The sequence below is a fragment of the Capra hircus genome, chromosome 3 (genome assembly GCF_001704415.2).
Source record: "Capra hircus breed San Clemente chromosome 3, ASM170441v1, whole genome shotgun sequence".
Classification (NCBI taxonomy): Eukaryota; Metazoa; Chordata; class Mammalia; order Artiodactyla; family Bovidae; genus Capra; species Capra hircus.
The window spans coordinates 63,090,608-63,107,655 of NC_030810.1; the positions used below are offsets into that span (position 1 = coordinate 63,090,608).

The 17,048-nt window shown below is 37.7% G+C and overlaps 1 protein-coding gene across 1 annotated transcript in view; it reads right to left on the minus strand.

Moving 5' to 3' along the window:
• The window catches only part of COL24A1 (collagen type XXIV alpha 1 chain), a 396,719-nt gene that overhangs the window by 162,933 nt on the left and 216,738 nt on the right, over nt 1-17,048 (minus strand). Inside the window, exon 26 of the mRNA XM_018045691.1 lies at nt 3,256-3,309. Within this exon, the coding sequence (XP_017901180.1) occupies nt 3,256-3,309 (54 nt within the window). The remainder of the gene's footprint in view (nt 1-3,255; nt 3,310-17,048) is intronic.

Sequence of the window (17,048 nt, forward strand, 5' to 3'; positions counted from 1 at the left end):
CTTTAGAATATACTATCTAGGTTGGTCATAACTTTTCTTCCAAGGAGTAGGCATCTTTTATTTTCATGGCTGCAATCACCATCTGCAGTGATTTTCGAGCCCCCCAAAATAAAGTCTGATACTGTTTCCACTGTTTCCCCATCTATTTCCCATGAAGTGATGGGACCGGATGCCATGATCTTCGTTTTCTGAATGTTGAGCTTTAGACCAACTTTTTCACTCTCCTCTTTCACTTTCATCAAGAGACTTTTTAGTTCCTCTTCACTTTCTGCCATAAGGGTGGTGTCATCTGCATATCTCAGGTTATTGATATTTCTCCCGGCAATCTTGATTCCAGCTTGTGTTTCTTCCAGTCCAACATTTCTCATGATGTACTCTGCATATAAGTTAAATAAGCAGGGTGACAATATACAGCCTTGACTTACTCCTTTTCCTATTTGGAACCAGTCTGTAGTTCCATGTCCAGTTCTAACTGTTGCTTCCTGACCTGCATACAGATTTCTCAAGAGGCAGGTCAGGTGGTCTGGCATTTCCATCTCTTTCAGAATCTTCCACAGTTTATTGTGATGCACACAGTCAAAGGCTTTGGCATAGTCAATAAAGCAGAAATAGATGTTTTTCTGGAACTCTCTTGCTTTTTCCATGATCCAGTGGATGTTGGCAATTTGATCTCTGGTTCCTCTGCCTTTTCTAAAACCAGCTTGAACATCAGGGAGTTCACAGTTCACGTATTGCCGAAGCCTGGCTTGGAGAATTTTGAGCATTACTTTACTAGCATGTGAGATGAGTGCAATTGTGTGTTAGTTTGAACATTCTTTGGCATTGCCTTTCTTTGGAATTGGAATGAAAACACTTTTTCCAGTCCTGTGGCCACTGCTGAGTCTTCCAAATTTGCTGGCATATTGAGTGCAGCACTTTCACAGCATTATCTTTCAGGATTTGAAACTGGAATTCCATTACCTCCACTAGCTTTGTTCGTAGTGATGCTTTCTAAGGCCTACTTGACTTCACATTCCAGGATGTCTGGCTCTAGATGAGTGATCACACCGTCATGATTATCTGGGTCATGAAGATCTTTTTTGTACAGTTCCTTTTGTGTATTCTTGCCACCTCTTCTTAATATCTTCTGCTTCTGTTAGGTCCAGACCACTTCTGTCCTTTATGGAGCCCATCTTTGCATGAAATGTTCCCTTGGTATCTCTAATTTTCTTGAACAGATCTCTAGTCTTTCCCATTCTGTTGTTTTCCTCTCTTTCTTTGCATTGATCGCTGAAGAAGGCTTTCTTATCTCTTCTTGCTATTCTTTGGAACTCTGCATTCAGATACTTATATCTTTCCTTTTCTCCTTTGCTTTTTGCCTCTCTTCTTTTCACAGCTCTTTGTAAGGCCTCTCCAGACAGCCATTTTGCTTTTTTGCATTTCTTTTCCATGGGGATGGTCTTGATCCCTGTCTCCTGTACAATGTCACTAACCTCTGTCCATAGTTCATCAGGCACTCTATCTGTCAGATCTAGGCCCTTAAATCTATTTCTCACTTCCACTGTATAATCAGAAGGGATTTGATTGAGGTCATACCCGAATGGTCTAGCAGTTTTCCCTACTTTCTTCAATTAGAGTCTGAATTTGGTAATAAGGATTTCATCTGAGCCACAGTCAGCTCCTGGTCTTGTTTTTGTTGACTGTATAGAGCTTCTCCATCTTTGGCTGCAAAGAATATAATCAATCTGATTTCGGTGTTGACCATCTGGTGATGTCCATGTGTAGAGTCTTCTCTTGAGTTGTTGGAAGAGGATGTTTGCTATGACCAGTGCATTTTCTTGGCAAAACTCTATTATTCTTTGCCCCGCTTCATTCCACATTCCAAGGCCAAATTTGCCTGTTACTCCAGGTGTTTCTTGACTTCCTACTTTTGCATTCCAGTCCCCTATAATGAAAAGGACATCTTTTTTGGGTGTTAGTTGTAAAAGGTCTTGTAGGTCTTCATAAAACCGTTCAACTTCAGCTTCTTCAGCGTTACTGGTTGGGGCATAGACTTGGATAACTGTGATATTGAATGGTTTGCCTTGGAGACAAAAAGATTAGGCATAGAGAATGAGATGATTAGATAAGCAAGGGACATGAATTTGATTAGATAACTCAAGGGACAATGGCAATCCATTCCAGGACTGTTGCCTGGAAAATCCCATGGACAGTGGAGCTTGGTAGGCTACAGTCCCCGGGGTCACAAAGAGTAGGACACGACTGAGCAACTTCACTTCACTTCACAAGGAGAGGAGGACAGAGGAGCCTGGCATGCTGAAGTCTGTGGGGCCCCAGAGTCAGACATGATTTGGTGACTGGACAACAACAATGGAAGAAAAGGGAAATGCAAAGATGGGTTTGCTCTATCTGGAACACTGGGAGAACAGAGATAGGTATAACGCAGACCAATAGAAATGAGAAAATTGGGAAGAGAACACTTTGGATGTGGTTGGGGGGGGAGGATGAATTTTAAATATATTGTTTAACTTAAATTAACAATTTCAGGTGGAAATAACTGAAACACTATCTAATTTACTTCTAATCCTGGCTCTGCTTATTTATTCACAAAGAGTAGCCCTGCATTAGATTACCATGCTTCCATATTACGTTCAGCAAGTCAGGTTTCAGTCAAAGTCCAAAATTTTCTAGTGATAATGAGTCAATTAAAAACAATTCAAGAAAATGTCTTTGTTGGTTTCAAATAAAGAAATACTTCTGATTTTTTTCAAAAAATACTTTCTTAAACTTGAAACTAAATATGGAAAATCACTCCCAAGATAATGATTTCTAGGAAATTTTTAAGTTTTAAATTTCCATCACAATAGCCAAAAAGATCCATGAATAACTTCATACTGGAATCCAAGAAGATATAAAGAGATTGTGACTAAAACTTGGATCAGGCAAAGCGATAACTTATTCTTCACTTTCAAAACTGTTTCCTTTAGGGACTTGTTCTCATAAAGTAGATTTAAATATTTTCTAGTCATATACCTAGACCATCTATTTCATCTTTTCCCTTCCAAGAACATAATTATAACCAAAAGAGTACTCTACTCTTTAAAATTTAGAAACATGTACACTATCAGCTATATTTCAGTATATTTAAGAGATTCAGTATAGGTAATGCATTTTAAGTTATGAGTGATTTCTAATTCATAAAATATCATATGAGTATCCCTCCTTTGAGTTTACCTTAGAATCCTCACTATTGAACAAAACAATGAAAGAAATTACCTTTTCACCAATGCTTCCAGTCACCCCAACTTCTCCAGGTAAACCAACAGGTCCCTTTTAAAAAAGAGTATAATAGAAAATACATGTATATTGTATTGCCATTATAGCATCCTGGTTTTAAATCTGTAAACACTATGTTTCTTCTTAACTCATTCTAAATTCTAAATTGTCTTAGAGTAAAATTGTTCCTAGTATAGGTGTCTTGCCCAAGATTTCACATCAGAATTAATTATTCAGTCAATCACCAAATATATATGAATGTCTAATTTGTGACAGGCCCTGTGCTGGGAGGCATGGAGCTTTAATTGTCCTTGTAGAACTAACAGGTCAGTAGATGTAATAAAAACACCTGCAATTTTTACAGATTCTTGATGTGGATACACTAGCTTAAGAAATCATTTCTGTGACTTCCTTCTTTGAAAGCTCCTCAGTATATGAGGGAATAGCATATTAATTCACTCAAAAAATATCAGGTGCCTACTTTGTGCCTTGCCCTATGCTAGTTGCTGAATTTCATTAGTAAGCAATGGAGACCTAGGACCTGCCCTGATGAGGCAAAAAGTCCTATAGACATAAGAAAAACTAAATCAAAAAGTGAATAATTATAAATTATGATAAGAGGTTCACAAAGGAAACACCTGTGATGCTGAGGTGGAGGATAAAAGACATATTTTTGCAAAAGATGGTCAGGGTAAATCTGAGACCTAATATTTAAGCTGAAAGTTCAAGAATAAGAAGAGGCCAGCCAGCCAAGGGAAGAAAGGAGGAAGGGCTTTCTAGGCAGAGAAAATAGCTTGAGTAAAGATGAATTTGGCAGAAGTGAAAGAAGGCAATCAGTAACACTGTTTCAGAGTGAACAAGGTTCATGGTGCATCTATCTTTATGGATTCTGTCTCTATGGATTCTGCTTCAAGCAGTGTAGAAAGCAAAAATGGTAACATAGAACAAGTTTCACAAGAGTATAATCCTTCTCCTGCTGCTGCTGCTGCCAAGTCACTTCAGTCGTGTCCGACTCTATGCGACCCCATAGACAGCAGCCCACCAGGCTCCCCCGTCCCTGGGATTCTCTAGGCAAGAACACTGGAGTGGGTTGCCATTTCCTTCTCCAATGCATGAAAGTGAAAAGGGAAAGTGAAGTTGCTCAGTCATGTCACACTTAGCGACCCCATGGACTGCAGCCCACCAGGCTCCTCAGTCCACGGGATTTTCCAGGCAAGAATACTGGAGTGGGCTGCCATTGCCTTCTCCTGACTGTCTTTAATTATGAAGTTACTTTCTTTTATTTAAAAATGTATGAAATGGGTTTCCCTGGTGGGTCAGTGGTAAAGAATCTTCCTGCCAAGGCAGGAGACACAGGCTCAATCCCTGGCCTGAGAAGAGCCCTCATGCCATGGAGCAACTAAGCCTGTGTACCACAGAGTACCACTGAGTACCACGGAGCCCGCACTCTAGAGCCCAGGAACCACAACTCCTGAAGCCTGCATGCCCTAGGACACTCAGCAGCAAGAGAAGTGACCACAGTGAGCAGCCCTGGCACCGCAACTAAAGAATAGCGCTTGCTCGTCACAACTAGAGAAAAGTCCATGCACAGCAACAAAGACCCAGAATAGCCAATAAATAAATAAATCAAATTATTTTTTTAATGTATGAAACATTGTCTTTTCTAAAAGCTATCAAAGATACTACTTCAACAGATTATCATATAATAATATATATAAGCCTTAGAAGATACCTGAACCATGAAAAACGGCTTGCTGTGTTGAAATTAACTGAAGTTAATATATAGGGGCATGTTTTTATCTACACACACATATATATATATAAAGAAAGCTGAATGCAGAAGAATTGATGCTTTTGAACTGTGGTGTTGGAGAAGACTCTTGAGAGTCCCTTGGACTGCAAGGAGATCTAACTAGTCCATTGTAAAGAGATCAGTCCTGACTGTTCACTGGAAGGACTGATGTTGAAGCTGAAATACCAATACTCTGGCCACCTGATGCGAAAAGCTGACTCATTTGAAAAGACCCTGATGCTGGGAAAGATTGAGGGCAGGAGGAAAAGGGGACGACAGAGGATGAGATGGTTGGATGGCATCACCGACTCAATGGACATGGGTTTGGGTAAACTCCGGGAGTTGGTGATGGATAGGGAGGCCTGGCATTCTGTGGTTTATGGGGTCGCAAAGAGCTGGACACAACTGAGAGACTGAACTGAACTGAATTACAAAAAGAATGCAAAATATCTAATTAATGACTATTTACATTGATTACATATTAAAATGATAATGCTTTGGATATATTAGTTGAAGTAAATATTAATAAAATCAATTTCACTATTTTTTTACATTTTTAAATGTGGCTACTGGGAAATTTTAATTTAATTTGTGACTTACATCATATTTCTATTGGATAATACTAATCCATATTTTTAAACAACATGCTAATATTAGTAGTTATATCCAGATGAAAGGGACCTAATAATTTATTTCTATGGTTCTTTAAATTTAAGGGAGTGAAGGCTTTCATTCTGAAACAATCAATGATCAATAGTCAGTTAATCAAATCTGAGTAGAAACAATGAAATTGAGAGAAATTGTGAGAATGAAATTGTGAACAATGAAATTGTGAGACAATAACCAAAACAGCAGAACCTAAGAACTGCCTTATAGCTCAAATGGTAAAGAATCTGCCTGCAGTGCAGGAGACCTGGGATCTATCACTGGGTCAGGAAGATCCTATGGAGAAGGGAATGGTAGTCCTCTCCAGTATTCTTTTTTTTTTTATATTGAATATACATTTATTATATATATATATATAATACACATACAGTTGCAATATTTTCACTCAGAGAACTGAAAATCTGATGGTATATTGAGAAAGACCATGAGAAGTTCCCAAAGAAGTGTTGATTACATTAAGAATCTAATCCCATATGTATACATGTTATTGTGGATGCATTCATTCACACGTGCATGAGAGCTGAACTTTCTTTATACAGAGGCCACTTGCATTTCTTTAAGCTTTAGTAGTTGAGAAGCAAATTCAGCCATTTCAATGCAAGATTCCTTTCCAAGGATCAAATGCTTCATATCCTGAATTGTCATTTATCGTTTTCTTAAATCAGTTATTTGAAATGAAGATACACCTCGAACTAACATTCTAGGTTGTAAAAATCAAATCTACAAATTCACACAGAAAGGCACTTGTTTTCTTTGTGACAGATGATCTTCATTATAATTAAAAATTATTAATATGCTATCCACTCAGCCCCATGCCACTCCTGTGTGACACTGACAAATGAGGAGGGTGAACAGGCACCTCTGGCCCTACATTGCTCACACATGGCATCAACTCATTGAAAGCAAGCAGCCCTGAACTCCAATCCCATGCCATGTACCTGACTCAAATAGACATAGAAAGGAGCAGATTCACTCCCCTACACTGCTCATATGACCTCACCCACCAGAGACAATGGGTGCATACAACTCACATGGGAGAGTCCCCTTGAGTGCCACAATCAGGTTAAAATGAGACAATGTATTTCTGGGACACATGGTGCTGGAATAAGTGGAGAGCCAATCTGAGAGAAAACTAAGAACTAGGGCAAAGTTAGACAATAATGTTTATCTCCTATACAGGCCCGTTCCTTTAAGACATAGAAAGACAGTTGTTTTGCACTATACTCAGAAAAAGAGTCGAAGAAAATGAAGAATCAATGGAACATGTTCCAAATGAAGAAACAAGACAAAACTACAGGATAAAACATGTTAATGAAATGGAGATGAGTAATGTACATGAGAGGGCTTCCTTGGTGGTTCAGATAGTAAAGAATCTGCCTGCAATGCAGGAGATCCAGGTCTGATCCCAGGAAGATCCCTTGGACAATGAAATGGTTATGTGTCTTAGACAAATATCTCTGTATTTATCTTGTTGGGGACTCCCTGTGCTTCCTAAACTTAGATGTCTGTTTCTTTTCCCAGGATTGGGAAGTTTTTATCAAGTAGTTTTTAAAATAAAATTTCTGCCTCTTTCCCTATCACCCTTTTCCTTCTGGGAGCCTAATAATGCAAATATTAGTATGCTTTATGTTGTCCTACAGATTCCTTAAACTATCCTTATTTTAAGATATTCTTTTGTTCTTATTGATGTTCTCTTTGGTTGATTTCCAATATCCTACTGTCTAGGTCATCGATTCTTTTTTCTGTATTGTCATAGTCTGATTTTTATTATTTTTATTATTATGTTGATTATTTTAACTTTTTATTTTTAAATTTTATTATGTTAATTACTGTTTTATTATGTTTTATATTTTTCAGCTCTGTTATTGTGCTCTTCAGCTCTGTGAGTTCTATTTGAAACTTTCTTATGCTTCCCATCTCGTGTTGAAATTTTCAATGTGTTTATTCATTTTTCTCCCAGGCTCTCTGACACTCTTTGTGATCATTACTTTGATCTCTTTCTCATGTACATTGTGTGTGTGTCAGTTGCTCAGTCTTGACCGACTCTTTGCAACCCCATGGACTGTAGCCTGTAAGCCCACCAGGCTCCTCTGTCTATTGAATTCTCCAGTATTCTTGTTTGGAGAATCCCACAGACAGAGAAGCCTGGATGGCTACTGTTTGTGTGGTCTGAGTCAGACACAACTGAGTGACTAACACTTTTCTAAACACAGACTAGTTAACTAAAGCAGGGGGCGGGGGGACTCCTTTTCTTAACACATCAAATTTAAATGAATGAATGGAGTAGGGATCATTTAGCTTATCCAAACAGTGGAAACAGTGTCAGACTTTATTTTTTTAGGGCTCCAGAATCACTGCAGATGGTGACTGCAGCCATGAAATTAAAAGATGCTTACTTCTTAGGAGGAAAGTTATGACCAACCTAGATAGCATATTCAAAAGCAGAGACATTACTTTGCCAACAAAGGTCCATCTAGTCAAGGCTATGGTTTTTCCAGTAGTCATGTATGGATGTGAGAGTTGGACTGTGAAGAAAGCTGAGCACCGAAGAATTAATGCTTTTGAACTGTGGTGTTGGAAAAGACTCTTGAGAGTCCCTTGGACTGCAAGGAGATCCAACCAGTCCATTGTGAAGGAGATCAGCCCTGGGATTTCTTTGGAAGGAATGATGCTAAAGCTGAAACTCCAGTACTTTGGCCACCTCATGCAAAGAGTTGACTCATTGGAAAAGACTCTGATGCCGGGAGGGATTAGGGGCAGGAGGAGAAGGGGATGACAGAGGATGAGATGGCTAGATGGCATCAATGACTCGATGGACGTGAGTTTGGGTGAACTCCAGGAGTTGGTGATGGACAGGGAGGCCTGGTGTGCTGTGATTCACGGGGTCGCAAAGAGTTGGACACGACTGAATGACTAAACTGAACTGAATTGAACTGATCAATATAAATAAATGTTCTAAGACAATAATGTTGTGTGAGAAAAAATTATACATTCTTTTCAAAAGGATTTCATTGTTGTTTTATCATTTAGTTATTAAGTCGTGTCTGACTCTTGGCCATCTGATAGACTGTCGCCTGCCAACATTCTCTATGGGATTTCCCAGGCAAAAATGCTTTAGTGGATTGCCATTCCCTTTCCCAGGGGATCTTTCCAATTCACATATCAAACCTGTGTCTCCTGCATTGGCAGGCTGATTCTTTACCACTGAGCCACCAGGGAAGCCAACCAAGGATACATCTTTATGAAAACATTTTATGCAAAATTTTAAAATAAATATAATAATAGCATAATTTGTTACTGATATAAAATACATGGAAATTACATACACAACTTCAGAGTAATGGTTTATGTCTATATATATAGACTGGTAGCTCATTGTTATTTTAATTTGCTTGCTCGTTAACAAGCAAGCTTTTGTTGTTGTAAGCCACTGATATTTTGAGATTGTTTCTTTCTGCAGCAAAACTTAAGCCTAATGTGACTGATGCAATGTGTGTTTCAAAACTGATGAACTCTGGCATTTATTTATTTGAAAAATAGGCGTTTTTCCTTCACTTTCTTCTAACCCACATACTAAAGGCCTTAAGTGGTGGTGGAACTGGAAGGAAAAAGGAAGTTGGGATTCTAAGTCACTTTGTATGGGAGAGCTACTTGGTAATACCTGCACTGGACTATTAACATGAGCAAAAACAGCTTCTTATCAAATGAAGCCTATAAAAATACTAGGTTTCTTTGTCATAGCTGTTAATATTCCCCTAAAAATGTAGTGAATTAACATGTGTTGACATAAAATTGTAAAGCTTTGTAACTCAGTTCAGTTGGCTTATTCAAAAGGTAGTCTCACAGAAATGATTCTATAAATAAAGATGGCATAGAGTGCACTGAACCAATCTCTGGTTTTGACTGCAATCAGTTTATTCAGTAAGTACAAAATGATCTGAAGAAAATAAAATCGAATGCATATTTATTTACTCATGTAATAAGCTATATGCTAAGAGTGGTACAGGATATTAAGGTGAGTAAAATTTAATAAGAATGAATAATCTAGTAAATTGGATGAAGAAAAGCATATTTTCTGTAAGTTAAGGAAGAAAAATAAAATCTATATAATGCAAAGACAGGGGATATTGTATTTGGTTGAGAACATAAGGAAAAGCTTTACAGAGAACACACTATTTGAGTTATGGCTAACTGTTGACAAGATAAATGATAAAAGTATATTCAAAGCGGAGGGAATGATTTGAACAGAAAGTAGGAGGTAGCAAATAATGAAACATTCGTCAAAGATAAAGTAAATCCAGATTGTCTGGAGCACAGGATATGTGTAGGAAAGAGACTTGAACAGATATATGGGGATGTACTATTGAGGGCTTTGACTGTCAAGTGAGACATTTGTATTTGTGTTGCTTGCAGAAGAATTTGTGTTTGTAGAAGAATCATTGTTGGTTTGAATAAAGGAGGAATATAATCATATCTGTACTGAAAGGATAGTAATTTAACAACATTATGTTCAATGTGTGGAAATGGGAAAACAAAACAGAAAATGGTGTGAAGAGTTAGAAGCTATTGTAATAGTACAGGTTAACTGTAGTAACTCTTATGACAACGGTAACATGACTTGGAACAGCAGCTCAGGGGAGAGGCCAGTGTCAGAGGAAAGATGAATTAAGTCATGGGACAATTATGGCTCTTAGAGAGTTTATTCTGAAATATTAATTTGTGAGTCCATAGAAAAATCAATCCTGAAATCATAAGAATGACGCAGTACATACAGTAATAGAACAAAAACAAGAGAGAATTTTAATGAAGATTCTTTGGAAGCAAGAGATAGAGAGAAAAAAAGGGGAGAGTCAGAGAGGAGGGGAACCAGGAATGTGCAAAAAAATGTTCAAGAAGGGAAAATTTTTAGATAGAGAAAAATTTGTATTATGTGAGAAGGGTTGAAAAGGATGAATACTGAGACAGTCATAGGATTTGGCAATTAGAAGCCTGGTCATGATCTTTAAGAACAATTTAAGTATCTTGTGTGTTTGAATATAATTTTGCCAAAGCGAAAGTGGGAAAAAGTTGGGTGGTTTATTATTTTAAGAAGTGTGATAACAAAAAGGAAGAGGCACAATAACTGCATGAGGACATAGTTTAAAAATAAAATTATTTTATTTAGACTCTAAATTTTATTCTCTGCCAAATAAAATAAACTTATCTACAATAGAAAAATACTCTTCTGAATAGAAGGAAATTATACTCAAAACCTATTTCTTGCTCTATTTCACAAGATGAGTTTTTTTAAAAAAAGGCTAATATTATGGCTTATTCCAACACATTTGTATCAGAGAGAAGATATTAGGTTTTATAGGTTCTCAAAGTCTGTGAGTTATCTCTAGATAAGGTCCCAGAAGTTATCTCTACATAGCTTTCTTGCCCTGTGAATGCTTTGTAAATTACAGAACTCAAAGCAGAGACCTGTGTTAAGTAAAGGTTCTCTATAACCTCTTCTTTACTGAAGAAAGCACTGTTTAAAAGGACAGATTAAGCTGCCAAGACTTGCTCTAATTTTAACCCATGAAACCTTAAGTGCCACATATGCCAATGAGAGCCAAGGACAGAAAATTATACATTCAATTTTAAAGTGCTCAAATGCAAATTATGAGTATGTGAAAATGCACACAATTTATCCATATTTTTAATCTGTGGACCCTCAGAGTAAAAATATGGTTTCCTTTTCTGTTCCTTTCAATTCATTCTTCTTCATTTCAAAACAAACATTGAAATTGTTCATACAATTGTACTAGCTATGTCTTGCTGCAGAACAAATTACCCCAAAGTCAGTGGCTTTAAAACAACAGACACTTATTATCTCACAGTTTCCGTCATTCAAGAATTCAGAGTAGCTTAGCTTGGGTGATTCTGGCTCAGAGCTTTTCATGTGGTTGCAGTTAAGATTTGACATGGGCTGTAGTCATCTGAAGATGTGACTGAGAATAGGGAATTCATTTCCAAGAAGGTTATTAGCTGGAGGCCTCAGTTTCTTGCTATGTAGGCCTCTGCACAATTTGATTATGTAGCAGCCAGAGTGAATAATCCAAAAGAGAGACTAATCCAAGAGAAAGAATAACCTAAGAGAAAGAGTGAGCAAGGAAGAAGCTGAAATGTCTTTTATGACCTAGTTACACACTGCTGCTTCTGCTGTTGCCTATTCATAAGAAGTAAGTCACTAAGTCTACTACACACTCAGAGAGTGAAATAAGATTGTCTTCCGGAAAAGAGGAACATCAAAGAATTTGTAGACATATTTTAAAACTATCACAATGACTCAATTTTATTCTTGACTTGATGTTTTATTAAGACTTGATTCCTTCTAATAATTTCCTCCACTTTTTCACATCTATTAAGTTAGACACTTCAGTAGAAATATTCTAAGTAGTTTTAGAATGATGTACATTTTCCCAAAGATGAAATGCATAAACTTTCATTCTTATTTCATTAGTTATGATTATGTATCATGTATAAGACATTATACTAGTCAATTAACAACTAAAATATAAAGTCGATAATAAAAGTTACAATAAGATAAATCAGTGTAGAGCATCAGATAAAGGAGGAGTCAGCAATCCATGACCCTGAGAACTAGCTGCCTGTTTTTGTAAATAAAGTTTTGTTGGAACACAGCCATGACCATTTATTTACCTTATTGTCTATGACTGCTTTCATCTTATGAAGGCAGAACTGAATGGTTGGGACGGAGATTGTATGGCCCACAAAACCCAAACCATTTCTGTTAGGTATTTAAGGGAAATGAAAAGTAGTTGTTGAAGCCATAGCCTCAACTTAAAAGAATTATCAGCAACTTATACCTTTTTGATAAAGAATTTTCATTAAAAATGTTTCAAAACACCTATACCACCTCTAACACACATTAAAAACAAACAAACAAAGCGTACAGCCAGAACATGACATGAACTCTGTCAAGAGCTAGATAACTCTATAATAATTGAAAACATTTCACTTTTTCAAAATGGGATATGTAGTAATCTATGTAAACATTTTGTTAGTGCTAGTGGAAACTCAGAAGACCAAAAGGCCTTATGTATATTAAATAACTTGCTACAATTGATAAGAAATACTATTTTTTCCCCCAAAGTCAGTAAAACTCTAAAATACTCAAGTTGAATTTTTTTAAAAGTAACCACATCCTACTGAAAATAAAATTAGGATATTTCCTAGTTAAAGCCAAAATGTTAAAAAAATTTTATATGAAGTTCTTAGATTTGACAATTATCTTTTTAAAAAATCATTGTGCCTTAACTGTGGAACTATTCTGTATTGTTTCAAAATTTCTATTCAATGTAAAAAACAATCATACTTACAAGGATAAAAAATTTCAGACACCCAAACACTTCAAATTCACTTGAAAATACAATATACAAGGCTAATTCCCTACAATTTAGTTCTGTTTTATCTTAGAAACACATTAACTTCAGTGTTTACACTGATACTATTGTGTGTATTCTTTGTTTAAGAGAATTTTAGTAGTCATCTTATCACAATAAAAGTAGTAATTGGTAGTGCCATATGTAATTGCTGATATTTGACTACTACTACATTTTAACCTTAAAAATGGTACAAACTTGGAAGACAGGAGAAACAGAAGATCCGTTAGACATGAGGAAATCACTTCAAACACTACATGCAAAAATGTGTTTTTATTACAAGCGATTATTTCTCTATCTCAACTTCTCATACTTTTGTCCAAGGAGAGAACAATGCAGACTCTTGTCAGTTCAGACAGAAAAAGGGAAGATGTAGAAAAGTGGAAAGAAAGGTTATGTAACATGTTTGGACAAGAAAGAGGACCTCCTTTTTAGATATCAGCAATAAGAGGCATACATGAAACACTTTGGTAGGAATACTTGATATACAATTGTGTAAGAGGGTCTAGAGCTAAAAGATATTTGTGAATCATCAGCAAATAGTAAAGACCTAGAGAGTAAATGAGTCACCAAAGAAAGTAAATACACTGAGAAAAATAAAAGGCTAAGACCAGTAGCATTTAGAGAGGAAGATGAAAAAAAGGAAACTTACAGAAATGTCCTATATATAAAAAGGAAGTGTACTGACACAGCTATATTTAAAATGAGTAACCAGCAAAGACCTATTGTATAGCACATGGAACCCTGCTCATCGTTACGCGGCAGTCTGGATGAGAGGAGGATTTGGGGGACAATGGAAACATGTTTATGTATGGATGAGTCCCTTTGCTGTTCATCTGAAAACTATCACAACGTTGTTAATTGGCTATACTCCAATTCAAAATAAAAAGTTCAAAAAAATTTTTTTAAAAAGAAAGTATACTGTCAAAAGGAGGATATTGTCTATTTATTTACCATCCATAATTTTTCTTCAGACCTTTTCATTTGGGGGTAATTTTATGACTTGACAAGAATGAACAAATACTTTCTATTGATTTGTACATACATCACTATTTCCAAATAGGTAATCTCTGGGCCACTTTACTCCTATTTTCAAACAAAATTTGTAAGCTAAGGATATACTTCTTGTGACTTGGAATAAGCTACTTTAGCTCACTGTGCCTTATCTTTCATGATTTAGGAAGACGTGACTTTATCAGTTTGTATGTTCTATAAAGCCAAGATGATGTCCTGTCTGATACTGAATCTCTTATGTCTAACATACTGCCTGGAATACATAAGATAATATATCTGGAATGAAAGAGTGAATAAATTAGATAGAGCAGTGGCAGTAGAAACAGAGATGAGCTGCACACACAATCTTTTAAGATCTTGATCTGTGGGTTTACTCTCAGGCCCAGCATGAGCTTTCACAGGATAAGCAGCTTTACTGTGTACGGGGGAGCCAGGTGCTCCAGGAATATCAGAAAGGGCCACAAGACAAGGATTAGACAGAAGAGCAGGACTTGGGCTCAGTTTCTTTCACGAAAATGTCAAAATCACAAATAACTGTTAAATAACCATCAACAAAAAAGACCGGAACCAACCAAAAAAAGATACTTTACATTAAAAGACAAAGTAGAAACCACAACAAAATGGCAGGAAGGGGTGCATTCGTGATAAAATCAAATACCATACACCCTGGGTAGGTGACCCACAAACTGGAAAATAATCTATCATAGAGCTTCTCCCACAGGACTCAGAGATCGGCCCCACATCAGGCTCTCCAGTCTGGGGGTTTGCCGTAGGGAAGAGGAGTTCCTAGGGCATCTGGTTTTGAAGGCTAGTGGGGCTTTGGTGCAGGACTAGGGGAAACAGAAACTCCACTCCTGGAGGGCGCACACAAGATTTCATGGGCACTGGGACCCAAAGCGAAGCAGTGACTGCACAGAACCCTGGGCCACACCTACCTATGGGACCTGGGAAGTCTCCTAGGGAGGCAGGGGGTGGCTATGGCTCACTGTAGGGACAAGGACACTGATGGTGGAGAGTTCAGGAAATACTCATTAGTATGAGCCCTCCTGGGATAAACATTTTGGCAGAGACTGGCCCCACTCAACAGCAGGGTCCACTGCTGGGATATCTTAGTACGAACAACAAAAAGGTTAGGAACACAGGCCCATGAGCAGACAGGCTGCTTAAAGTATTCCTGATCCCACAGCCACCTATAAACACACCCCTTGACACAGCCCTCTCCACCAGAGGGATCGGATCCAGCTCTAATACAACTCTACCCACCAGTGAGTAGGTACCCATCTCTCCCACCAGGAAGCCTACACAAGCCCCAAGACCAACCTCACCCATCAGGGGACAGACAACAGAAGCAAGAGGAACTACAATCCTGCAGTCTGCAGAATGGAGACCACAAACAGAGAAAGTTAAACAAAATGAGATGGCAGAGAAATACATTCCACCTAAAGGAACAGGATAAAAAACCAGAACAGCAACTAAGGGAAGTGGGGATAGGCAATGTATCTGAAAAAGAATTCAGTGTAACGATAGTAAAGATGACGCAAGATCTCAAAAAAAAGAATGATGGCACAGACTGAGAAGATACAAGAAATGTCTACCAAAGAGCTAGGAGACTTAAAAAATGAAAAACAAAACAAAACAAAACAAAACAAAACAGAGCTGAACAATATAATAGCCGAAATGAAAACTACACTAGGAGGAATCAACAGCAGAATAACTGAGGCAGAAGAAGTGAACTGAAAGACAGAATCATGGAAATCACTGCCAAGAAACAAAATAAAGAAAAAATAATGAAAAGGAACAAGGACAGTCTAAGGGACTTCTGGGACAATATTAAATGTATCAACAGTCACATTACTGGGTTCCCAGAATGAAAAGTGAAAAAGGGTCTGAGAAAATATTTGAGGAGATAATAGCTGAAAACTACTGAGCTTATTTAACTTATATACCCTGTGAAATACTGGGCTGAATGACTCACAAGCTGGATCAAGATTACTGGGAGAAATATCAACAACCACAAATATGCAGATGATACCACTCTAATGGCAAAAAGCAAAGAGGAACTAAAACACCTTTTGATGAGGGTTAAAGAGAAGAGTGAAAAAGCTGGCTTAAAACTTCACATTAAAAAAACTAAGATCAAGGCATTTGGTGCCATCACTTCACGGCAACAGATAGGGGAAAAGTGGAAACAGTAACATATTTTATTTTATTTGGCTCCAAAAACGACTGTGGATGGTAACTGCAGCCATGAAATTAAAAGACACTAGCTCCTTGGATGGAGAAGGCAATGGCAACCCACTCTAGTACTCTTGCCTGGAAAATCCCATGGACAGAGGAGCCTGGCAGGCTGCAGTTCCTGGGGTTGCTAAGAGTCGGACACAACTGAGCGACTTCACTTTCACTTTTCACTTTCATGTATTGGAGAAAGAAATGGCAATCCAGTCCAGCGTTCTTGCCTGGAGAATCCCAGGGATGGAGGAGCCTGGTGGGCTGCCGTCTATGGGGTCGCACAGAGTTGGACACGACTGAAGAGACTTAGCAGCAGCAGCAGCAGCTCCTTGGAAGAAAAGCTATGACAAGCCAGACAGAGCATTAAAAAGCAGAGACATCACTTTGCTGACAAAGGTCCATAGAGTCAAAGCTATGGTTTTTCCAGCAGTCATGTACAGATGTGACAGTTGGATCATAAAGAAGGCTGAGCACCAAAGAATTGATGCCTTTGAATTGTGATGCTGGAGAAGACTCTTGAGACTCCTTTGGACAGCAGGGATATCAAACCAGTCAATCCTAAAGGAAATCAATCCTGAATATTCATCGAAGGACTAATGCTGAAGCTGAAGTTCCAATAGTTTGGCTACCTGATGCAAAGAGCTGGCTTATTGGAAAAGCCC